This window comes from Plecotus auritus (genome assembly GCF_963455305.1).
Source record: "Plecotus auritus genome assembly, chromosome: 13".
Classification (NCBI taxonomy): Eukaryota; Metazoa; Chordata; class Mammalia; order Chiroptera; family Vespertilionidae; genus Plecotus; species Plecotus auritus.
The window spans coordinates 12620073-12644802 of record NC_137779.1 but is presented as its reverse complement, the minus strand read 5'-3'; the positions used below and the strand labels follow the sequence as shown (position 1 = coordinate 12644802).

General features: G+C 42.4%; 2 protein-coding genes across 6 annotated transcripts in view; one reads left to right on the top strand and one right to left on the bottom strand.

Annotated features, from left to right (window-relative positions):
- Positions 1 to 813: 813 nt before the first annotated feature.
- The window catches only part of ATP2A2 (ATPase sarcoplasmic/endoplasmic reticulum Ca2+ transporting 2), a 57579-nt gene continuing 33662 nt past the window's right edge, over positions 814 to 24730 (top strand). For 2 of the 5 annotated variants that reach the window (XM_080650616.1, XM_080650615.1), the window contains exons 1-5: positions 814 to 1077; positions 1778 to 1795; positions 1885 to 1967; positions 12858 to 12962; positions 17364 to 17502. In XM_080650616.1, coding sequence (XP_080506742.1) covers positions 960 to 1077; positions 1778 to 1795; positions 1885 to 1967; positions 12858 to 12962; positions 17364 to 17502 — 463 coding nt within the window. In that variant the 5' untranslated portion in view covers positions 814 to 959. Of the gene's footprint in view, positions 1082 to 1187; positions 1541 to 1777; positions 1796 to 1884; positions 1968 to 12857; positions 12963 to 17363; positions 17503 to 24730 lie in introns of those variants that run through there. The other 3 variants (XM_080650618.1, XM_080650617.1, XM_080650619.1) reach the window with 3 other exon arrangements.
- LOC308238321 (U6 snRNA-associated Sm-like protein LSm3) lies at positions 21722 to 22168 on the bottom strand. Its single transcript, XM_080650046.1, has one exon. It carries the CDS (start codon positions 22104 to 22106, stop codon positions 21798 to 21800), a length of 309 nt encoding a protein of 102 aa, XP_080506172.1. The 5' UTR covers positions 22107 to 22168; the 3' UTR covers positions 21722 to 21797.

Sequence of the window (24730 nt, the reverse complement as noted above, 5' to 3'; positions counted from 1 at the left end):
TTCCCGGGTTCCCCGGCCACCACCCGGCACGAGGCCGACCCTGAAGGGCAAGCAGCTCCCTCGGGGAAGCGAGTGTAGGGAGACCACGGTGAACCCCCCATCGTCCTGGGATCTAGCTCTTTGGGTGGATGGAGATCGAGCGACAGCCGGAGGAGACCAGAGCCCGCCCGCTGGCTAAAGGGCGCACAGTGCGGGCGCCGCGCGCGGCGGCCTGGATCCGGGTTCCTGGGGGCGGGGCTTGCGTGGCGGCGTGGGCGCGAGTCGCGCTGGAGGGAGGGAGCCGGGGGGAGGGGCGGGACCGTGCCGCCCGCGCCGCGCTGGGCCCTCTCGGCCAATGAGCGGCGTCCACATGCCGCGGCGGCGGCGAGAGGGGAGGCAGCGGCGGATAAATGCTATTAGAGCAGCCGCCGCGGAGCCGTCCCCGACGCCACCTCCTTCTCCTCCGCCGCAGTTTCCTCCGCCGCTGTCGGGGGTGCGGAGCTGAGGAAACCGGGCGAGCGCGCTGCGCACCACCCCATCGGCTCTCTGCCCTCAGTCCGTTCCGCTCTCAGGGGTCGGCCAGGCGCCCCCTCCTCCGGTCCGGGCGGGGTCTCGAATCACCTGAAGAGAGCGGGGAGGGGGCTCCGGGGCCGCGGCCTGCGCTCCGGGCGGGCGGTTGAGGGCGAGGGAGGCCCTCTCTTCTGAGGAGGAGAGGGAGGGCCGCAAGGCCCCCGCCGCCCAGCTGAGCCCGACGCGGGCGCAGGCGAGGCCGGGCAGCCGAAGGGGCGGTCGCCTGCGGGAGGGGTGCGGGGTGATTCAGCGCCCCGCGAGGCGGAAGCGGCCGGAGGAGGAGGAGGAGGAGGGAGAAACGCCAGTCCGCGCCTGGGCGCCCGGGGTGGCACGAGGCCGCGGTCCGAGTGCGAGGCGGAGGCGAGGAGGCCGCGGGGACAGGAGGCAAGGCCGGCCGGGCTCCCGCAGCAATGGAGAACGCGCACACAAAGACAGTGGAGGAGGTGCTGGCTCACTTCGGTGTCAACGAGAGCACGGGGCTGAGCCTGGAGCAGGTCAAGAAGCTCAAGGAGAGATGGGGCTCCAACGGTAGGTGGCCGGGGCTGCACGGGCCCCGCGCGGCCGGGCGCGGGCCCGAACGCCAGGGAAAATGGCTGACCGGGCCCCACCTCGTGGGTCTCGGCTCCGCGCCCGCCGAGGGTGCAGGCGGCGGCTCGAGCCCGCGCGCCGGCACGCGGGAGAAGGGCTGCAGGTGGGGGGCGCGGGGGTCGAGTCTGTGCCTCCTTCGACCTCCTCGCGGCTCGAGCCCTTGACCTTCCCGCACGCAGCCCGACCCACAGCTTGTCACCAGCAGCAGCCGGCCCGGCGGAGGGAAGGACGAGTCTCCTGCAGCTGGTTGAGCCCTGCGAGACATGTTACCGCTCCAGCCGGTTTATGAGGCGTCGCTGTAGTTGAGAATGCCCCTGACCGTTCTTGTGCTGCCCAGAGTTACACATCTGGCAGAAGTGATGACATAGCTGAAATGACTCCTTGTCTCAGGATTCCTGTTTAGGTGGGGATGAGATTTTACGCTGTGGGGTAGACCTAAGGCCATTGGTTACAGCCAAGTATTGCATATTTTACTATGGTTTCCATGGAAAATGGTTGAAGGGACATATATCTAGGTACATCTTTCAAAAAGTGATCATTTTGAGCAATTTCTTTTAAAAAGACAAGGCTAAAATGTTTTGTTTGCTGTTTCCTTTTTTCCCCCCCTCTTGAAACGTTGGCGAATTTCTGCATTCTACAGAGTTACCGGCTGAAGAAGGTAAGTAACCTTAAAATGTTCTCCCCCCCTCCTTTGTGTGCTGATGTTAAGATGACATTTACAACAAATGTGATGTTTGTTTCTAACAGGAAAAACCTTGCTGGAACTTGTGATTGAGCAGTTTGAAGACTTACTAGTTAGAATTTTATTGCTGGCAGCATGTATATCTTTTGTAAGTATAAAGCAATTTGTTTTCTCTCCAAAATGTTGAGAATATTCCATAAATGAAAAAACGGGAAATAAATGATGTCTGTTGGGTGAGAACATTATATTTGGAGGTTTAAGCAGTATCTTCATGAATTTTTTTTAACCCTCGGTATTTTTAAATTACAAGCAAAACATACGAAGCCATTTGTAAACAGAAAATAGATGCCTGACATTTACAGTGCAGTTAGAAATTATTCTCGAATGTGGCAGGGTCTCATATGTTCTTGTGACTTCTCAGCTTTTAATATCAAAAAGTTCTTTATTGGAAGGCCTTTGTGTTTGGGGCTCTTCCATTGTGTAAGGTCATACTGAAATGATGTTGGGCTCTTTATAGTCTGTAAATAGAACTTACAAAAGGAATATACCAGTTGCTCTCCCGTCCTGGTAATGGCAAGGTGACAGTTGTTACTGACAGTGACAAGAATGATGACGGCAGTGATGGCACCACTGTTGACCAAATTTGGTCACTGACCTTTAGGGTGGCATATTTATCTAAATTGGACCTTTGTCTTGAGTGACTCCTAGGTTAAGAGAACAGTGTTCAGTACAGTTGGTTCTAGATTTTAAAAGAAAAAAAAAAGAACCATAGTGTTTTTTCTTGTTCTGCATGTGCTTGAGTCCTGTATGGTTGCTAAGAAACTGGTGAAATGCAAAGGACTACAGCAGAAGAAAGGTGATGGGGGTTGGTGAGGATATTTCTAGTTTATTAATGTTTTTCCTGTTCAGTATTAATTTTTTATTGCTTTTTTTATTGAACAGTGGACTTCTTGATAGTTTTTCTAAAAATGGTCATGAATAGGACACAGATGTTCCTAATCCTAACAGCATGAGATGCTTTTTGCCCTTAACTTATTTTGTTCTTATAAAAACTATGTTGGGAAGTGAAATTCACCCAGTCTTTGAAAAATTGACACAGCTTCAGGATTTCATTTTTGTTTGTATGTTTGTATGTATGCGAGCCCCAGAGATCTACCTTAGTCTTTATGACAACCATACCATAGCAGGCTATTTTGAGAACTAAATAAAGAAAATAGTGGGCATTAATTTAGATGAAGGGGGGAAATTGGAAAGAGGTGAACTTTTTTCTAAAATAAATTTTTATTGATTTCAGAGAGGAAGGGAGAGGAAGAAACAAAAACATCAATGAGAGAGAATCATTGATTGGCTGCCTTCTGCATGTCCCCCATTGGGGATCAAGCCCACATCCGTGACCTGGTTCATAGGTCCACGCTCAACCACCGAGCCATGGCGGCTGGGCTGATTTTTTTTTTTTTTGGAGTAATTCTGTGCACAAATTCTGCCATTGAGACTTTAATAATAATATATCATGCCACATTAACCAAGTGATGTGTAGCCATTAATCAGATCTCTTCTCAGTGGTTTTCACTAAATGAAATTAAGAGTGATTTATCAAACCATTCAACATCCTGAGTTAATCATCCATATCTGTTACATGCCCATTCTTAATTGAACCCCTGGAACCCCCCTCCTCCAATTGGCTGCTGCTTTAACCAATGACGATAAAAGAATAGACTTGTTTAACTAGTTTTAATATATTGTCATGGGGCAAAAAATTACATATTTGGGCTAGTGTAATATTTATATTTAAGTTGGCTGGCTACATAATTCTGAGATAGTCTCAGCTTTGTTAGTTAAAATACTAGGGTTCAGTGAGGTCATCAGGGACCTCTTAGAAGTTAACAAGCCAGAGAAATAAACTTCTGTGGAGTTATTCTGTGTATATAACTTAAAGCACTGTTATAACATCAGTGGCATTATTTCCAATAAGCAAGCTATTGACTATTTGGGTTGTATAGGATCTCTTGATTGGCCAATTTGAGTGACTATTAACATTTTTAATTAATGTGTGTGATGTTTGCTTTGAAATAAGTAGTTTATAGTTTCTAGGCATTTTCAAATGGGGTTTTAAATAAATGCTTTAACTTTGTTGTAATGTAGGATGTTGGGTTTTTGTAGCTTGTAGGGTTGTGTTTTGAAATTGAGATTTGAGTTACTTTTGGGTAACTACTTGGAGTTATTGCTCAGGAAATGGACTATGTTACATTTTTGTTTTATGGGTTGCTACACAGAAAGTAATGTGTTTAGAAAGGACTGTTACTTGCTTTGATTAAGAAATTGCAGATATAAAACCTGTTTGTCGATTTTCTTCAGGTGCAGTTGGCACTACTGCTATATCGAACTTGATCTTTTCATTTCACATTTATTACTCAAAAGAGCTTAGTGGTTGTCAGTTTATTTCTATTTAATGGGAAAAACTGGAAGAATATTTGTGTTCTTTTGGAGAAAGGAATAGGTAGTTCTATATATATGATAATCAGGTTCTACTCAAGTTAAAAAGAAATATTAGGTGTTAGTGATTTATTCAAATATCAAACTAGGTAGTAAACTGTTAACCATAGTTAATATTTTGCTGTGGCAAAGTAGGAAACTGTATTAATGTTTTACACTTGTAACCTGAAGAGATAGTTTAATCAGCTTCTAATTCATCAAAATAGTTTATTTTAAAGGTCACTTAGAGTGGAAGAAGTGAGTGATATATCCTCCATTGCATATGAAATAACTTCAGAAATTCTATAATTAAAAATGATTATTTTTTTTTTTATTGGAGAGAGAGGAATGTTGGTTTGCTGTTACTGATTTATGTATTCATGAATCTCTTGGACGGTGATAGTGCTGTGAAGAAAAATTAAGTGGTGGGGGCAGTAGAATAAGGAAATATGGGGAGGGGTGTATAATTTTCAAGTAGGGTGGTCAGGAGAGGCCTCTAAGAAGGTGATGTTTGAGAAATACCTGAAGGAGGTGAGCATGAGGGCCATATATTTCTCATCTGTCTGAATCATAAAGTCCTCTATGGTAACACAATTTGCATAAGTTTTACTACCTTCCACCTCCATTTCCCCACCTCAGCTACTTAGATCAACCCTAAAATGCTAATAGAACTTTCTTAGGCCAAGGCACTTCTCAACTTTTCACTTACATTTCAATAATTGTCTTTTCATCCTACTGGACCCTTTAAAGGGGTTCTTTTTTTTTTTTTTTTTTTTCAGGGAGAGAGAGGTAGAAACATCATTGATGAGAGAGAATCATTGATTGGCTCCCTCCTGCACACCCCACATTGGGGATCTAGCCTGCAACCTGGGCATGTCCCCTGACTGGGAATTGAACTGTAGCCTCCTGGTTCATAGGTCGGCACTCAAACACTGTGCCATGCTAGCTGGGCTAAAGGGATTCTTAATTCCCTTTCGAGCCTAGATTATTGCATTTGCTTTAACTAATAGTATTTGGATGAGTTAGTGTTGGTAGCATTTTCAAAATATGTGAGATCCTTATACTTTGGTTTTCTCCAAACTATATTTAAAAAGTGTTTGAGCCTAGCTGGCATGGCTCTGTGGTTGAGCATTGATCTATGAACCCGGAGATCACAGTTTAATTCCCAGTTAGGGCACATGCCTGGGTTGCGGGCTCAATACCCAGTGTGGGTTGTTGTTTTCTTTTAATTTCTTATTTTTTTTTTAAATATATTTTATTGATATTTCACAGAGAGGAAGGGAGAGGGATAGAGAGCTAGAAACATCGATGAGAGAGAAACATCGATCAGCTGCCTCCTGCACGCCCCCTACTGGGGATGTGCCCGCAACCAAGGTACATGCCCTTGACCGGAATCGAACCTGGGACCCTTCAGTCCGCAGGCCGACGCTCTATCCACTGAGCCAAACCGGTTTCGGCTAATTTCTTATTTTTAAAAAGGTAAAATGAGCAATTTACTGACTGGTTTAACTAATATATTTAAAACCTTCTTTCAAATATGTTTTGAAAGGTGAATATGTATGAGTAGTTTTTGCTGTTTTGAAGATTATAGTCTCAAATCTGAAAACATTGAGTGTTCTCACAAGGTTTGTGTCGGCATTGAAAGAGAATGTAATCTAATTTATACTTTTTTTAATCTTAAAATTGATTTTTATTAAACATAGGACTTTCTGTAATTTAGGTAGATTTGGTAACTATTCACACAGCAAATGTGTTCTGAAGTACATTAAAGGGATTTTCCTTAGGAATTAAAAAAAAATCTCTAGCGTTTAAGTCTTCAAGAAGATTTGAACAGTGTTTTACTTTTTTTATTGATTTCAGAGAGGAAGGGAGAGGGAGAGAGAGAGAGAAACATCAACGATGAGAGAGAATCATTTGGTTCTTCTCTGAGAGGTTATTGTGCTATACAAACATCAGTCTTACAGATAGCAATTAGAAGATACCATCTTACCCTAGTTAAGCAGTTTACATTGCAGCTGAATGTTCATTAGCAAGTGGTTACTTTGAATAGGATTAGCAAGTTTGAAATTGAACTTGCTGGATAATGTAAGCCCCAGAAGACGTGTAATGTTTCTGTATTTAAACAGTGCAAAGCAAAGGGAACAAGAAACTCTTTATGCCTAAAATTATACTTTTCTTCCACTTTTCTTTGATGCTGCTGAAGTTGGTTATCTTTTTGCTCTTAATGTTTAAGTTCATACACTGCCGCTTACGAGTCTTAGTAGTATACTTCAGAGATTGTATGAAGTTTTGTTTTATTCATTTGTGCATCTATTTAATAAATACATAGTGAGCATCAACTGTGTATAAGAGAAATTTTAGGCCCCTGGGGATACAACAGGGAACAAAAGACAATACAAACAGATAATTTTTTATGTTCAACCTATTCTCTCTCTCTCTCTTTTTTTTAAATATATTTTTTATTGATTTCAGAGAGAAAAGGAGAGGTGAGAGATAGAAATATCAGTGTTGAGAGATAATTGATCTGCCTCTTGAACACCTCCTACTGGGGTTCAAGCCCGCAACCCTGGCATGTGTGCCCTTGACCAGAATCGAACCCAGGACCCTTCAGTCCACAGGCCGACTCTCTTTCCACTGAGCCAAGCCAGATAGGGATCTTTAAAAATTTATTGATTTCAGAGAGGAAGGGAGAAGGAGAGAGAGATAGACACTTCAGTGAGAGAGCATCATTGATCGGCTGCCTCCTGCACACCCCCTACTGAGGATTGAGCCTGCAACCCAGGCATGTGCCCTGACTGGGAATAGAACTGTGACCTCCTGGTTCTTAGGTCAAGGCTTACCCACTGAGCCCCATCAGCCAGGCCAATCTATTCTTAATAATTTCCCTAAACATTTTCCCCTCCCTCCTATATAAATATATTTTTTATAACTTCTAGAAAATCATAATGAACTGGCTGTACTATTATGCTAATGAAGCATCTTGCATTGCAGTAATGTGTCACTCATCCAATTTCTCCTTTTCTCTACCTTCTTCCTCATCTTATGGAGTCTTTTATTTGTCAGCACCACTTACACAAGAGAGGTTTTCTTTTCATAGAACAAAACCATGAAGGATTGCACAATGTGATTTGAACATGATAGACTGTATTGATTCTTACCAGTTAATGAAATACAGTTCAGCCTGAACTGGTTTGGCTCAATGGATAGAGCATCGGCCTGCAGACTGAAAGGTCCCAGGTTCGATTCCGGTCAAGGGCATGTACCTTGGTTGCAGGTACATCCCCAGTAGGGAGTGTGCAGGAGGCAGCTGATCGATGTTTCTCTCTCATCGATGTTTCTAACTTTCCCTCTTCCCTCCTCTCTGTAAAAAATCAATACAATATATATATATTTTTTAAAAAAATAAATACAGCTCATTTTCATTTTGGACTGTAGCATTTAATTCTTTGGGTTATTTGTGGTTTTAAAATAGGCATTTTTCAAAGTACTCAGGAAATTGTTGGTTGTAAGTTTTTAATATAAGCACCATCCTTCTACCCTAAGATATATTTGCCCACTAGTTTCTTATCGAGCAGTAATTAGTATATCTGCAGGACTTTTAAATAACTGTAAATGCCTGTGTTTCTTACACATAAACATTTAAAGTGATATGGTGGAAGGAAAGACTACTTCACTGTTCAGGTTAGGATTATTATATTATTGATGAATAACACTTGTGCATAGAAACTATACATTTCTTGAAAAGTGGAGGTTTGCTCTGATCTATCACTGCTCGCCTTAGTCTTTTCCTTTCTCCAGCTGTTATGGGATATTGCTCTAAGTTTGTTCCTCTAGGCCTAGCTGCCAAGAGAGAAATTCATATCCGCTTTAACAAGGTGTGAAGCTTATCTTACACTTGCTAATGCTTCACTGACCTTTTGGAAAGGTCCTAGTTACTCCTCAAGTTGAACAGTTTTTCTCCCGCAAGAGCTAATTAAGTTTCTTATTTCTCATATACTGTCCTTGGCAAATGTTTGGAAGGCTAGTATTAAAGCAGCTGTGATCTTGCATCTATCAAAATTTACAACTTCCTAGAGAAGATTTCACTTTGGCATTAGGCCTGGCTTTAACACCAGGAATGTCCTGTTGAAAGCTTACAGCAACATTTATAATTATTCTGGTTTTCTTCCTGCCCGGGTTCATGAGCTGTCAGTTGTGACTGACATCTACCTGGTCCTGGTTTCTACTGTTTTTTTCCTGCCCAAATTGGTATTTCTTGTTAATTCGTCGTTACCCTCTTTTACTTGGCAAAATTCATGTTGGCTCTTGCCTTAGTCATCTTTCTGATTGTTAGCTATTTGTATAAAAGCTTACTTTATAGTATTCCACTAAGTACATAGTCCAATGGCTTTATTATTGCCCTAAATGATATCTGACAGTATTACAAGTATCAAAAATGGTGCTTTTATTATTTACTAAACCTTTTAAAGAAAAGCTTTTGTGAAATATGGGAACATTTTGGCAGTTTTAAAAAACATAGGTAAACCTTAGCTAACAGATTGAATCATTAGATATGTTTAACATCTTTCCTGGATTGGCAATTTTTCACAGAAATATCTTGTTAAAATTTTAATATTTTTATTTTTAAAAATTATTTTTATTAATTTCAGAGAGGGAGAGAGAGATAGAAATATCAGTGGTGAGAGAGAATCACTGATCAGCTGCCTCCTGCATGCTCCCTACTAGGGATCGAGCCCACATATGCCCTGATTGGGAATCGAACTGTGACCACCTGGTTCATAGGTTGATGATCAACACTGAGCCATACCAACTGGCCAAAAATTTTAATAGTATTCATTGTGGTGGATTCTCTTAATCACCTAGTGTTGCTCAACTATGAAGTATACCATGGCTCTCTTGTAGCTTTTAGACCTTAATAAAGTTATGGTTGTGTTAGCAAGAAATTAATTCTCTTCTAATTTTTCTTGGGGCAGTGTTCTGTGTCCAGTTGTAATATTTTTAGACTTATGTCATTCCTGAAATGCTGTGCTGCTTACCAGATGTCATATGGAGGATAACCTTCAAAATATATTCCTGACTAGAGGCCCAGTGCACGAAATTTGTGCATGGGAGGGGGGTGTCCCTCAGCCCAGCCTGCACCCTCTCCAATATGGGACCCTCTCACAACCCAGGACTGCTGGCTCCCAACCACTCTCCTGCCTGCCTGCCTGATTGCCCCTAACCACTTATACCTGCCAGCCTGATCATCCCCTAACCACTCCCCTGCCAGCCTGATTGACCCCTAACTGCTCCCCTGCCAGCTGGATCGCCTCCAACTGCCCTCCCCTGCAGGCTTGGTACCCCCCCAACTGCCCTCTCCTGCAGGCCTGGTTCTCCCAACTGCCCTCCCCTGCAGGCCTGGTTCCCCCCAACTGCCCTCCCCTGCAGGCCTGGTTTCCCCAACTGCCCTCCTCTGCAGGCCTGGTCTTCCCCAACTGCCTTCCCCTGCAGGCCTGGTCTTCCCCAACTGCCCTCCCCTGCAGACCTAATCCCCCCACCCCCCAACTGCCCTCTTCTGCAGGTCTGGTTCCTCCCAACTGTCTTCCCCTGCAGGCTTGGTTGCCCCTAACTGCCCTCCCCTGCAGGCCTGATTGCCCCCTACTGCCCTCCCCTGCTGGCCATCTTGTGGCGGCCATCTTGTGTCCACATGCAGGGCTATCTTTGATCACAGGGGGGGCAGCCATCTTGTGAGTTGGAGTGACAGTCAATTTGCATATTCCTCTTTTATTAGATAGGATTATGGGACAGCCTTGCAATAATTCTGTGATAACCTTCAGTAATACCAGTGGGAAAAAATTTGAGTCAGTGATCAAGTTATTTTTATTATGAATTTATGCCAAGGGTATTATTTGATACTAGTGGCCCTGGTGCATGGATTTGTGCACATTGAAAGGAAATTAATTAGAAGAAAGATTTGTGCAGTAATTACGTTACTGCAAAAAATTACATGTCAAACTAGTATATATATAATATAGTATTATAAAATTAAAATACAAAATATTTTAATACCGCTATTCGCCCTTTTTCTATAATAGATGTGTGCGAGTCAACATTTATTTAAATTGCCAGTGCATGTCATATGTACTAGTCCAGTGGTCTGCAAACTGCGACTCGCGAGCCACATGCGGCTCTTTGGCCCCTTGAGTGTGGCTCTTCCACAAAATACCATGTGCCGGCGTGCACATACAGTGCAGTAGAAACTTTGTGGCCCATGTGTAGAAGTCAGTTTTCAGCTCTCAAAAGAAATTTCAATCATTGTACTGTTGATATTTGGCTCTGTTGACTAATGAGTTTGCCAACCACTGTACTAGTCGGATGGATGGTCAGTCGGTCACTTAGCCTTTTATATATACTAGAAGCCCGGTGCATGAAATTCGTGCGGGGGGTGTCCCTCAGCCCAGCCTGCACCCTCTCCAATCTAGGACCCCTCGAGGGATGTCCGACTGCCCGTTTAGGCCCAATCCCTGTAGGATCGGGCCTAAACGGGCAGTCGGACATCCCTCTCACAATCCAGGACTGCTGGCTCCCAACTGCTTGCCTGCCTCTGCCTGATTGCCCCCAACTGCTTCTGTCTACCAGCCTGATCACCCCTTAATCACTCCCCTGCCAGCCTGATTGATGCCTAACTGCTCCCCTGCCAGCCTGTTTGCCCCTAACTGCCCTCCCCTGCAGGCCTGGGTCCCTTCAGCTGCCCTTCCCTGCAGGCCCGGTCGCCCCCAACTTCCCTCCTCTGCCGGCCTGGTCACCCCTAACTGCCCTCCCCTGCAGGCTTGATCGCCCCCAACTGCCCTCCCTTGCAGGCCTGGTCCCTCCCAACTGCCCTTCCCTGCTGGCCTGATCGCCCACAACTGCCCTCCCTTGCAGGCCTTGTCCCTCTCAACTGCCCTCCCCTGCTGGCCATCTTGTGGTGGCCATCTTTGACCACATGGGGGCAGTCATCTTGTGTGTTGGAGTGATGGTCAATTTGCATATTACTCTTTTATTAGGTAGGATAGAGGCCTGGTGCATGGGAGGGGCCGACTGGTTTGCCCTCAAGGGTGTCCTGGATCAGGGTGGGAGTTTCCGTGGGGTGGCCTGGGCGAGGGCCTGTGGTGGTTTGCAGGCCGGCCACGCCTCCCCCCCCCCCCCCCCCCCCCCCGGCGACCCAAGCGGAGGCCCTGGTATCTGGGATTTATTTATCTTTTATAATTGAAACTTTGTAGCCTTGAGCAGAACCAAGCCTCCTGCTTGCTCCGTGGCCACAGCCATTTTTGGGGGGATTTATCTTCTATAATTGAAACTTTGTAGCCAAGGCAGGCCAGGGCTGCAGAAGCTTGGCTTCCTCCATCGCAGGGGGGCAACTCAAGCCTCTTGTTCTCTCCAGCTCCGTGGCTGCTGCCATTTTTGTTGGGGTTTATTTATCTTCTATAATTGAAACTTTGTAGCCTTGAGTGGAGGCCTGGGCTGGCCAGGGTGTGCAGAAAGCTTGGCTTCCTCGATTGCCAGGGAAACCCAAGCCTCCTGCTCGCTCTGTGGCTGCAGCCATCTTGGTTGGGTTAATTTGCATACTTGCTCCTGATTGGCTGGTGGGCATGGCTTGTGGGTGTAGTGGAGTGATGGTTAATTTGCATATTACTCTTTTATTAGATAGGATAGATGAATACTACCCAAATTCAAAGTTGTCGTTTGCCTTTAACAAAATGAAGAGTGTAAGTTTTCTTTCTGATTATCCTATATAATAAAAGCGTAATATGCAATTTGTCTCCTTGACTGGGAGTTCGTCCGGGAGTTCGATCAGGGTCAGGGCCGGCCAGGGGAAGGGAGGGAGACCCTGGCCAGCAGCCAGCAGCCACTAGGGACCCTACCAGTGCACTGGGCCTCTAGTCTATATAATAAAAGCCTAAGCGACCATTACAGTGGAAAGACCAGAACACCCGGTCACTATGATGCGCACTGACCACCAGGGGCCAGATGCTCAATGCAGGAGCTGCCCTCTGGTGGTCAGTGCGCTCCCACAGGGGGAGCGCCGTTCAGCCAGAAGCCGGGCTCATGGCTGGCGAGTGCAGCGGCAGTGGCGGGAGCCTCTCCCGCCTCCACAGCAGCACTAAGGAGCAGCAAGCAGGCAGGCGATAAGGAGTGAGGGGTCCTGGACTGCGAGAGAGCGCAGGCCAGGCTGAGGAGATCCCCCCACCCCCCATCAGTTTACGAATTTCATGCACTAGGCCTCTAGTATACATATAAAATAAATGGGCTTATTTCCCTAAGTGTTTTATTTGGATTTTAAAACAATTATTACATGAAAAAATAAATTAGCTCTTAAGGGTACTGTTAAGAAGTTGTGTGCTTTCGATTCTCAAGAATTATTTCAAACAAGACTTAAGCCGTCTTTTATGTCATTACATTTCACCACTATTGGTTTCTAGGGATGAAAAGAAAAGAGATTTTGTGTGTTGTAATTCCTTTATTGCCAGCCACTTTTGTTATAAAGTGGCACTAAGCCTAAAAACACATTACAATTCTAACACATCACATGTGATTTCTCTTTCAGGTTTTGGCTTGGTTTGAAGAAGGTGAAGAAACAATTACAGCCTTTGTAGAACCCTTTGTAATTTTACTTATATTAGTAGCCAATGCCATTGTGGGTGTCTGGCAGGTAAGCACAAAATCCTGCACTACTAAGTTTTAGCAATTTCTGTGACTTAAACTCTGTTAATCTTTCTGTTATCCGTTTTTTCCTGTTGACTAAAAATACCTCTGCAATGTCTACATGTGTTTTCGTTTGTTCATTAGTTTATTTAATGGCAAAATTTTAGATCTCTCACAAATATATACTTTGCTCATGCTTACATGAATTGTTCGTCCTTCATGATAGCATGGAGTTATGAACAATGGATAAGAGAAGCTACTTACAGAGGAAGGGAGAGGGACAGAGAGAAACATCTATCAGCTGCCTCCTGCACACCCCCTGCTGGGGATGTGCCCACAACCAAGGTACATGCCCTTGACCGGAATTGAACCTGGGACCCTTCAGTGCACAGGCCAACACTCTATCCATTGAGCGAAACTGGTTAGGGCAAAAACCAGAAAATTTAAGAACCAGTATTAGTCTTTGTATTTCCTAGCTGCTTTCTGTGGAAAACTTGGGATTGAGCTTGCAACTGAGGTACATGCCCTTGGCTGGAATTGAACCTGGGACCCTTCAGTCCGCAAGCCGACACTCTATCCACTGAGCTAGACTGGCTAGGGCAAAATTGTTTAAATCTTCTTCTTTTTTTTTTTTTTTAAATATTTTATTGATTTTTTACATAGAGGAAGGGAGAGGGATAGAGAGCTAGAAATATTGATGAGAGAGAAACATCGATCAGCTGCCTCCTGCACACTCCCCACTGGGGATGTGCCCGCAACCAAGGTACATGCCCTTCACCGAAATCGAACCCGGGACCCCTCAGTCCGCAGGCCGACGCTCTATCTACTGAGCCAAACCGGTTTCGGCAAATTGTTTAAATCTTAAATTGTTTTTCTTGCAGAGCATATTCCTGGCTGTTTTCAGCCTGTCACCTGAGCCTTTCTTATCCACAGAATGGAAGCTAATTTTATTTCAGAAACAAAATGGGATTTCTTTCTCCCACCTCCCCCCTGTACCCTCCCAACTCGCATAATTGTTCTTCTGCACATATATAGTTTGAGGACTTTAACTTTTCTAGGACTGTTTGTTGATCTGTTTGATTGTTAATATATATATTTTTTAAGACTCTGAAGCTAATACTTCAAATTTAAGTATTGCTCTTTTAGGTTTTTGATTAATATAGTCATCCTTTTGAGGACTAAATAAAATAGTGCATCTGTTATTAAAGTGTAAACTTCTGCCCTAGCTGGTTTGGCTCAGTGGATAGAGCAAGGCCCGCAGACTGAAGGGTCCCAGGTTCGATTCTGGCCAAGGGCATGTACCTCGGTTGCAGGCTCGATCCCCAGCCCTGGGTGTGTGCCGGAGGCAACCAAATTGATGTGTTTCTCTCACTGATGTTTCAGTCTGTCTCCCTCTCTCCCTTCCACTCTCTAAAAATCACAGCAACAAAAAAAGGATAAACTTTTTTTTTTCTTGTTAATACTTTTTCCCTTTTTTATTTATTTATTTTTTTTATTGTTTGAAGTATAAAAAGGGTAAACTTCTGATTTGTGTTAATAAACACGATGATCTTTATGTGTTGGGCTCATACAGAAAGATGGCCTACTTAGAAAATTTTAATTGTACTATATTCCTTACTTTGATCCCCCCCAAAACATTTTTTATATTTAAGCACAAATGATCCTCTTGTGAATAATTTAGGCAAAAGAAACAATACACAGCATTAGATTATCTTTCTTAAGCTAGTAGTATGTATTTTTTAATTAATTTATTCCAGTTATGTGGTAGATACTCTATGTACATTCCCTTTCATCCTTACGGTGATCTTGGAAGGCAGATAATACTCCCATTTGACAAATGTACCACTGAAGCTCATAGTGATTAAGTGACTTATTAAAGACCATATAGGTAGTACATAGAGTATCTGAAATTTGAATCTGGGCCCACGCTGATACGAACTCCTAAGTAAAATTTTACAGCAGTTTAAAAAAAGGATAACATTCTTACATCTTAATCCCATTTGCATAGTGTATAGAATGGTATAGGCCAGTGGTCGGCAAACTGCGGCTCGTGAGCAGTTTGCCACTCTGTTGACTAATGAGTTTGCCGACCACTGGTATAGGCAATACTTGAGGGCTCTTACCTTCTGGAAGTAAGGAAAATTATAATTACAGATAAAATCCTATATAATAAAGAGGTGATATGCAAATTGACCATCACACCCTCACACAAGATGGCCGTCCCCATGTGGTCACAAGATGGTCACTACAAGATGGCCGGCAGGGGAGGGCAGTTGTGGGCGACCTGGCCGGCAGGGGAGGGCAGTTGGGGGCAACCAGGCCTACAGGGGAGGGCAGTTGGGGGTGACCAGGCCTGCAGGGGAGGGCAGTTAGGGGTGACCAGGCCAGTAGGGGAGGGCAGTCGGACCTCCCCCGAGGGGGTCCCAGATTGGAGAGGCTGCAGGCTGGGCTGAGGGACACACACCCCCCTCCCCCGCCCCGTGTATGAATTTCATGCACTGGGCCTCTAGTCCTATATAATAAAGAGCTAATATGCTAATTAGACCAGAAGGCAGAATGAGCGACCTTACGGAAGGAGCTTTCTGAATGACCAGTGGGTGGGGGGAGGGGCCAAAAGGCCACAAGGCAGCTGGGGCTGCAAGGGCCGAGCCCCTTGCACGCATTTCGTGCATCAGGCCTCCAGTTATATATAGTGCTTCTGTACTTTTTCAGAGATGCATACATCAAAAAGTAAAACACACATTAGCTTTCAGTGTTGTGTCATCTAAATTCTTAGGTTTAAGGATTTTCACAATAGAACATAATTCTTACATAAGGTAAAAAAATAAGATCGCATCGAATTCAGCATAAATTCTATCCAAGTAAAGGTTAAATTGAAGAACTTGAAGTTGGAGGACCGAAATGTGAGAGAAAAGAAAAGAATCCTCTCCTTTGTCCATCGAACAGCCTCAACTGGGCATGCACTTTATCAGCTTGCTCCTTAACTTTGAGTTATTCTCCAAAAGGAGAGAAGACAAATTTGGCACTTGTACAAGGTTTTCTCTCTTTCTCTCTCTTTTTTTTTTTTTTTTTTGGTTGCCCCTTAAAGGAACTTTCCTGTAGCTTCCCCACATACACATACACACACGACTCATTTTGATTCTACATCTTTCATCTTGAAATTAGGAAAGAAAGCCCAACCGGTTTGGCTCAATGGATAGAGTGTCGGTCTGCGGACTGAAGGGTCCCAGGTTCGATTCCAGTCAAGGTCATGTACCTTGGTTTTGGACACATCCCCAGTAGGGGGTGTGCAGGAGGCAGCTGATTGATGTTTCTCTCTCATCAATGTTTCTGACTCTATCCTTCTCCCTTCCTCTCTGTAAAAAAATCAATAAAAAATATTTTTAAAAAAAGAAAAAAAGAAATTAGGGAAGAAAAACTGTGACTAAGTCTTAATATGTTCATAAGTAATATTATGGTAAATATGGTATGCAATTGGCAGTGCTATAATGAAATCCCAACCATCTATTGGCTTTTACTACTGGAGAAAGATTTCTTAGAATTTGTGAGACATAACAATTTTATTAATTTATCACCTGTGGAATTTACTATGTGCCAAATCAGTCTAAGCATTCTACATATAGCTTGTACATCCACACAACCCTTAAAGTAGGCACTTTATGTGTTCTGGCTTTGAAGGCAGTAAAACTGTTGTGTAAATTACCCACATCGTTTAGCTCAAACTTGTCAAACTCCCGGCCGGCGGGCCACATGCTTGTTGAAATAAAAGGCCATACAGGCATGGCTGCGAGTTTGACATGCTTGTAGCTATTAAGTGGAAAAGTCTGGATTGAACCTAGGCAGTCAAACCCCAGATCATCACCTTTCATGTGAGACAGGATTGATTTAAATGGTATAGGTGTGTGTGGCTGGACGTGAGGTCTGTGTCTCAGCTGTGTTTAGGGACAGCAGAATCATTTTCTACATTATGATTTTATTCCCTTTACCTTTAGGGGCTTATTTTTTCATCTTTTTAAAAAATATATTTTTATTGATTTCAGAGAGGAAAGGACAGGGAGTGAGAGATAAAACATCATTGATGAGAAAATCATTGATCTGCTACCTTCTGCCCGCCCCACTCTGGGATTCGAGCCCGCAACCCCACTGATGGGGAATCAAACCGTGACTTCCTGGTTCATAGGGTGACTCTCAATCGCTGAGCCATGCCCACTAGGCTCATCTTTAATACAAACTCATAAGGGCCTAGCATTTGTCACCTTAAATGTGAATTGTTTACTACAACTGTCATTAATGTACTTCTCTTGTGTATTTTAAGTTTAGAACTCTATAAAATTTGATTCTCTGGGTTAGAAATATTTGCAGTGGTAGGCATGTGTTTACTACTTTTATCTTGTTTTCTCTTTTACAGGAAAGAAATGCAGAAAATGCAATTGAAGCCCTTAAGGAATATGAGCCTGAAATGGGTAAAGTGTATAGGCAGGACAGAAAGAGTGTACAACGGATTAAAGCTAAAGACATAGTTCCTGGTGATATTGTAGAAATTGCTGGTGAGTTATTTTTGTTTTTATTCTAGATTGTATATCTGAATGCATTCTTTTCCTCAAGGCTCCTAGTTAAGTGTTTTAAAAATTATGATCATATGTATTGGTTTTAGTGCCATCCAAACAAAAAGGTTTTCTGTAAAATTTTGAAGTGTTTTGGCACCGCCCTTCATGGAATTGATATTTTCAAGCAAGGTGTTTGAATTATTTGTGCTTATTACTTTTGATACATTGTAGCTCACTGGTGCTAGTGAGATAATGAACTTAATTTTGACTTGACAATTAGTGGTGCAGTTTGTTAGCATTCTAGTTAATGGCTACGTAGTTTTTTGTTTCTTGGCATAAAAGTTGTCATACCTGCAAGTTGATAGTTGGCTCTAAAAGTTCTGATTAAAAATACTTTTCCATTTCACTGAGCCAGTGTTCTTAGCCTGGGCTGTGAGTCCACTGCAAGGCCAGAGCTCTCCACAGACCTCAAAAGAGTCTGTTTCCTCATTGCTCTAGATCAGCGATCGCCAACCTTTTAGACCTCACGGACCACCAGTGGTCCACGGACCACCGGTTGGCAACTGCTGCTCTAGATCAGCGCCATGTTGTCAGACAACCGAGAATGTCCCTGGAACCAGTCAGAATAGTCTAGTCCAGGGGTGGGCAAACTTTTTGACTCGAGGGCCACAATGGGTTCTTAAACTGGGCCGGAGGGCCGGAACAAAAGCATGGATGGAGTGTTTGTGTGAACTAATATAAATTCAAAGTAAAGGAGCGGAGGGGAGAGCAAGAGAACCCTCCGCTCTTTCGGCTCCGCGGGCCGGATAGAACAGCCGAACGGGCCGGATGCGGCCCACGGGCCGCAGTTTGCCCACGGCTGGCTAGTCTTTTGGTTGCAGAGTCATTGCATTGGTTATTCAAATCATCATGGTTTTTCACAACCTTCTGAGTTCAGAATACTTGTTACTTGGTTTCTTTTTGTGAATGGTCTCATAATAACACTTTTACACTGATTGTGGGGAAGGTGTGCTTTGTCCTTACTGTCTTACTCATTTCAATGAATAATTCAACAAGCTGCATCTCAGTTGGCCCTGTGCTGTACAGTTTTGGCCTCTAAAAAGGAAATTGCCTTGTCATAGATAATCTCTTACCTACAATTTTTGTCATACTTATTCTAGAAAAAGAATAGTGTTGCCTGTATTCCAACATGTTGATTACTTAGGTTTGCAGTGTGTATAAATGAATAAGTTGCAGGCTCAATGCCCCTTTACTCCTAAATACTTGAGTGTTTATTATTTTTTAATTTTTTAAAATTAATTTTGAGAGAGGGAGTGGGGGACAGAAACACTGATGTGCAATGTGCAAGAGAAACATTGATCAGTTGCCTCCCACACTTACCCGCACCAGACCTATGCATGTGACCTCTTGGTGCTGGGGACGACCCTCAACCAACTGAGCCACACTGGCCAGGGCTTGAGTGTGTATTTTATAAAATCAAGGGCATTCTCTAATATGAGTCTAGTAAAAGTGTCGAAGTCTGGAAATTGATAAAATACTATTATTTAATCTGCAGACCTTACTCAGATTTTACCATGTGTCACTGGATTTATATATATATAATATTTAATTTTATTGATTTCAGAGAGGAAGGGAGAGGGAGAGAGTGTGGTAGAAACATCAGTGATAAGAGAGAATCATTGATCGACTGCCTCCTGCAGCCCGGGCATGTGCCCTGATCAGGAATCAAGCCATGATCTCCTAGTTCATAGATCAACGCTCTATCACTGAGCCACGCCGGCTGGAGTCACAATGGATTTTATAGCAAAAATATAAATAGAGGAATTCTGGAAGTAATACAGAAAGTAGGTCAGGTAGCTCAGCTGGTTGGAGCGTCATCCTTAATGGGCCAGGGTTGTGGGTTCAATCCTTGGTGAGGGCACATACAAGGAGCAACCAAACCAGTGAGTGCATGGATGGGGAGAGCTGTAGACCAATGTTTCTCTCTCTCCCTTCCTCTCTCTCTCTCTCTCCTTCTTTCTCTCTCTCCCCCTCTCTCTCTCTCTCTCTCTCAAGTCAATTAAAAAGAAAGAAAGCTCTGGCAGGTGTTGCTCTGTAGTTGTCAACCTATGAAGCAGGAAATCACAGTTCAATTCCCAGTCAGGGCACATCATTGATGTTTCTATCTCTCTTACCCTCTCCTTTCCTTTCTGAAATCAATAGAAAATATTAAAAAAAAAAAAAAAAAGAATAATGGGAAGATTTTGAGCCTATGCATAGTAGTTCTTATGCAGGAGGGCACATCAGAATCCTCTGAGGCACTCTTTAAAAAATTTTACCAGCCTCAACCCAAATTATTAACACCCGATCTGTCATGGAATTATGATTAAGTCTAGTTTGAAAAGTGGGCCTCAGATTTAGACACAAAGCAACAGTTTTTGATAACTGAATGAATATGGGGGTAGAATGTAGAATCAAAGATACTGGCCAAATTTCTAGTTTAGGTGACTGGAGGGTGATGGTGCTAGTAACAGGAAGGAAACACTGGAAGAAGATAGATTGTCTTTTAAAAATATATATGTTTTATGTGCAGTTGCAGATATCATTGCCTAAATACTTATACAGGATTCTGTTTGACTTTGTATGTTTTCCATTTCTCCAGCTTAATCTGGTAATACACTCTTCAGCCTCTCAAGTTAAGAATATTTAAGAATTTTTATGGCAGTTAGAGGATTTCAGTGTAGTGAGTCTATTTGAAAACTTAGAGAAATTACCCCCAAAGCATCTATCTTTACTTTGCATCAGTAGATGGTGGTGGTAAACAGTGTCAGGGGAAAGTGTAACCTTGATCCTCAAGCCATCTTCCCTTTTGAAGAAATAAGCAAGGCCAGCTTCTATTGAACAGTGGTGATTCAAATTTTTCTTTCCCATCTCAACAAGTTATTCTAACGGTTATTAAATCTAACCACCTAGCTAGCTGAGAGAAACTTAGGAGTCATCTTGATTCTTTTCTCTTATTCTGTCTCTGAGACGAGTTGATTTTGTCTCCAAAACACACCCAAATTTGTGAACTTCTGTTTCCTGAGTCTCACACTGACACTGCCATTGTGTTCTAACTTGGCTCTGGCTTCCTTTGTTGTTTTTCAGTCAGTTCTCCACACAGAAGCCAGAGTGGTTTTCTAAAGGTCATGTTATTTATTAACCTGCTAAACCTTCCAGTGGCTTCCTGTTGCACCTCAAATACAAAATTCTTTTATCTAAAAGACCGTGCATTGTGTAACTCCTGCTTGCTTCCATGATTTCATCTTAATGCCACTCCCTGTGCATTAACCACTACATAGGCTTCTTATTCGGTTTTCAATACCACCACACTGTTCTGGCCTTTTTGGGGAGGGTAGGCAAATTTTGTATAATGTATTAATTAATGTGCCCAATATACAGATCTCATAGTGGTAAAGCTTGATGATTACCCTGGTCTACCTGATTTTTGTTGCCCACTGTGAAATTCCATTCCTTATGCATAGTGTTCATATCTGTGACCTAAGATATCCATCTTATGAAGTATGCCTTATTTGTTTATACTGTGGTAAAATATACATAGTAAAAATTATCATTTAAACCATCTTTAAGTATACCAGTTACATGGCATTAAATAAATTCACATTATTGTGCAGCCATCACCACCATTCATCTCCAGAATTTTCTCATCTTCCCAAACTGCAACTCTGTCCCCGTTAAACAGTAATTTCCCTTTACCCATTTCCTTCAGCTTCTGGCAACCACTCCCTTTCTTTTAATATACAAAAAATCAGTGAGCTTAATATTGAAAGATGAGTTTATATCCCTTATATGAAGTGAATATATCTACTACAAAGTACAAATTGGCAATTACAAAATAGTCACAATGTAAAGTATAGCATAAGGAATACACTGTTGTTTTCAAGTGTACAAGTCTTTTTTTTTTTTTGCTACATTTTTTCCTAAGTATTTTTTTTTTAAAAAAGAAAACATCAAATTTAATTTAAATTAAAAAAATCAGAAATTGTCTAGAAAAAACAATGGAGCAAATTAACACCTAAAAAAGAGGGCTGCATTTTAGTGATTACATTTATTGGAAGGGTTGAAGAAAAATAAAAATGCCATTTAACTTAAGAATTTGTGAGTTATGTACAAATAAACTCATTTCAGGAGCAGAAGAATCCTTGGTCATTTATTAATATCAAAATTTACACAGGTTTCTCTTTTGAATATCTTCTACCTTTAAAGATGCAATCATATAAAGTCTCCTAATTTCCACACAGGATATATTCATTGTTTCAACCAACTCCCAATGGAGAGGCAACTAGGACAACACCATCTCCCCGGACAAAAAGCATGGGAATATTCCGTTTTGTTGATTTATACATCTCTTCATATGTTTCTTCATCAGTTTCTATAGTAGTCACAGTTTCTTCCACATCTCCCAATATCATATTTAAATGTTGATCATAAGCATGTAATCTACCTCGAAGCTCTCTGTCATTTCTCATTTTCACATAAATTCGCTCATCCAGGCTGAGCCTGATAAGATCCAGGGGCTCTTCTACAGTGTTGGTAGTTTGTTGCGGGTCCACGTCGTCCGCCATGTTTCAAACCCTGCCTTTCCTAAGTATTTTGTTGTTTTTTGGGGGGGAAACTTTTTGTAATTGGATTTGTTTTGTATTTTCATTTTCAAATTGTTCTTTGCTAGTACACAGAAGTACAATTAATTATTATATATTAATCTTATACCTTGCAATCTTGCCTTGACTCTTACTAGTTTTAATAGCTTTTCAGGGGTTCCTTAAGATTTTCTATATAGAAGTTCATGTCATGTGCAAACATATATATTTTTTTAAATATATTTTACTGATTTTTTACAGAGAGGAAGGGAGAGAGATAGAGAGTTAGAAACATCGATCAGCTGCCTCCTGCACACTCCCCACTGGGTATGTGCCCGCAACCAAGGTACATGCCCTTGACCGGAATCTAACCTGGGACCCTTGAGTCCGCAGGCCGACGCTCTATTCACTGAGCCAAACCGGTTAGGGCGCAAGCATATTTTTTATATCTTTCCAATCAGGATGCCTTTTCTTCCTTTTTCTTATCTAAGTGCCCTCACTAAAATCTCCAGTAAAATTCTATATAATAAAAGCCTAATATGCTAAGTGTCCAACTTTTCATTCGACCAGTTGCTATGAGGTGCACTGGGGGACAGACATCCAACCAGGTTAACTTGCTGCTGGGGTCTGGCTAATCGGGACTGGGCGAGACAGGCTGGACACACCCTGGAGCCCTCCCGAAGTCTCTCCCTAACTGGCCAACCTTACACGGTCCCTCCCCGGCTGATAGGCCCTGATCAGGACTGGGCGAGACAGCCCCCATCGCCCCGATTGGGACTGGGTGAGATGGCCCCGACACGCCCTGGACCAGTGGTCAGCAAACTCATTAGTCAGCAGAGCCAAATATCAATAGTACGACGATTGAAATTTCTTTCGAGAGCCAAATTTTTTAAACTTCTAACGCCACTTCTTCAAAATAGACTCGCCTAGGCCGTGGTATTTTGTGGAAGAGCCACACTCAAGGGGCCAAAGAGCCGCATGTGGCTCGCGAGCCGCAGTTTGCCGACAACTGCCCCGGACGAATCTGTGCTCCGGGCCTCTAGCGTTGAATGAAAGTGGCAAGAGTAGACATCCTTGTCTTGTTTCTGATCGTAGGGGAAAGCATTCAGTCTTCTACCACGAAGTGTGATGTTGGCTGTGGGTTTCATTTATCATGTTGAAGAAACCTGGTCATAATTTTAATTTTTAGGTTGTCAGTGTACTCTTATTTGGTCTGTTTTGGTGATGTTTTGTGGTGACTGTATATTTATATCCAAGTTAGACATGACAGTTTTGCTGGATTAGTAGGCCTGGTGGATCATTGAATTGGGTAAGATTCCCAACCCTAAGGCACTTACACTGAATTATATGGAATATTTTGGAAAAACATTGTGAGGTGTTTATTTTATGAAGACTTTAAGACTATACAAGTTGGAGTTTTTTAACTTCTACTTTTCTTAGGATTAGTAATCTAACTGACCCTGCAATTTGGCATTTAGCTCAATAATTCAGTTCTGTGAAACTATAGAAATGAACTTCAATTCTAAATGTAGATCTAAATTATTTCTTGTCAGTCTTACTCTACATAGCCTGGATAAGTAGTAGCTTGAATTGTGCTTTTAGACATGGTAATTTTTATACTTTTATTTAAATTATGAAATTAAGTGTGGCATGTTCTCTGTGATGGATTGAAACACTGGAGAATATTGTGAACTATTTTGAAGATGAAAGCACGTTTGGAGCTGCTATTTTAATACTTTCAGAAAGAGATCTTTTTATGGTAATTTTTGGATGTAAGGATCATCTCCTAACTTTAGGTAATAAAGTTCTTTTTGCAAGCTTTAGGAAGACATGATATGATGGTTCTGGGTTCTGCTGAACTTTCTGAAGGCTAGACTGGACTAAGTGGTGTTTTGAGGGGGAGATGTAGGGAGTTAAGGAAATGAAATTTTAGATTGCTATACCAGCTAATAACCTTTCTAAGGAGACATTGTGTAAGCATGCATAGCAGATGCTTAGGTAAACCTTAGAAGTATCTAGAATATAGGAGCCAAATAAAATTGATTTGGCAAATAAAAATATGGAGAAAGTTACCCACATTTTTGTCTTCTGAAGCCACAGTAATTTTGTATTATCATAATACCAGGGAAATGTTGGTCTGTATGGATGGAAACCATAGTAGTAAAATCAGGTGTAATTTTTTGAGAAACGAACATCAGTGTTTTTAAACTTTCTGTATTATCTACTAATGTTATCAAAGTAAATCAAGTTTATGATATCATAAAGTGTTAAATTTAGAATTTTGGAGGTTTCAGTATATGCCCCAGGGGTAGGAGATTATTTATTGACTTCTCAAAGCCACTGTTTTAAGGACTGTTTGAAACAAACTTCATGTATCTTGGTAACCCAGAGTTGACGAATAGCACAAGTACATAAATATCCTCAGATGACTTCTGTCCTGTTGTATACTCTGGAGGGAATCCTAGTTTAAGATTATGTAAGTGATAGGAATGGCACAGTCTACCTTTCTTTTTTAAAATTTATTATTTTTTTTTGTTAATCCTTACCCAAGGATATTTTTCCATTTTTTTTAGAATGGAAGAGAGAGGGAAAGACAAAGAAATATTGAT

Coding starts and splice junctions, on each gene's coding strand:
- LOC308238321 (XM_080650046.1), bottom strand. CDS start 22,106: ATGGCGGACGACGTGGACCCGCAACAAACTACCAACACTGTAGAAGAG.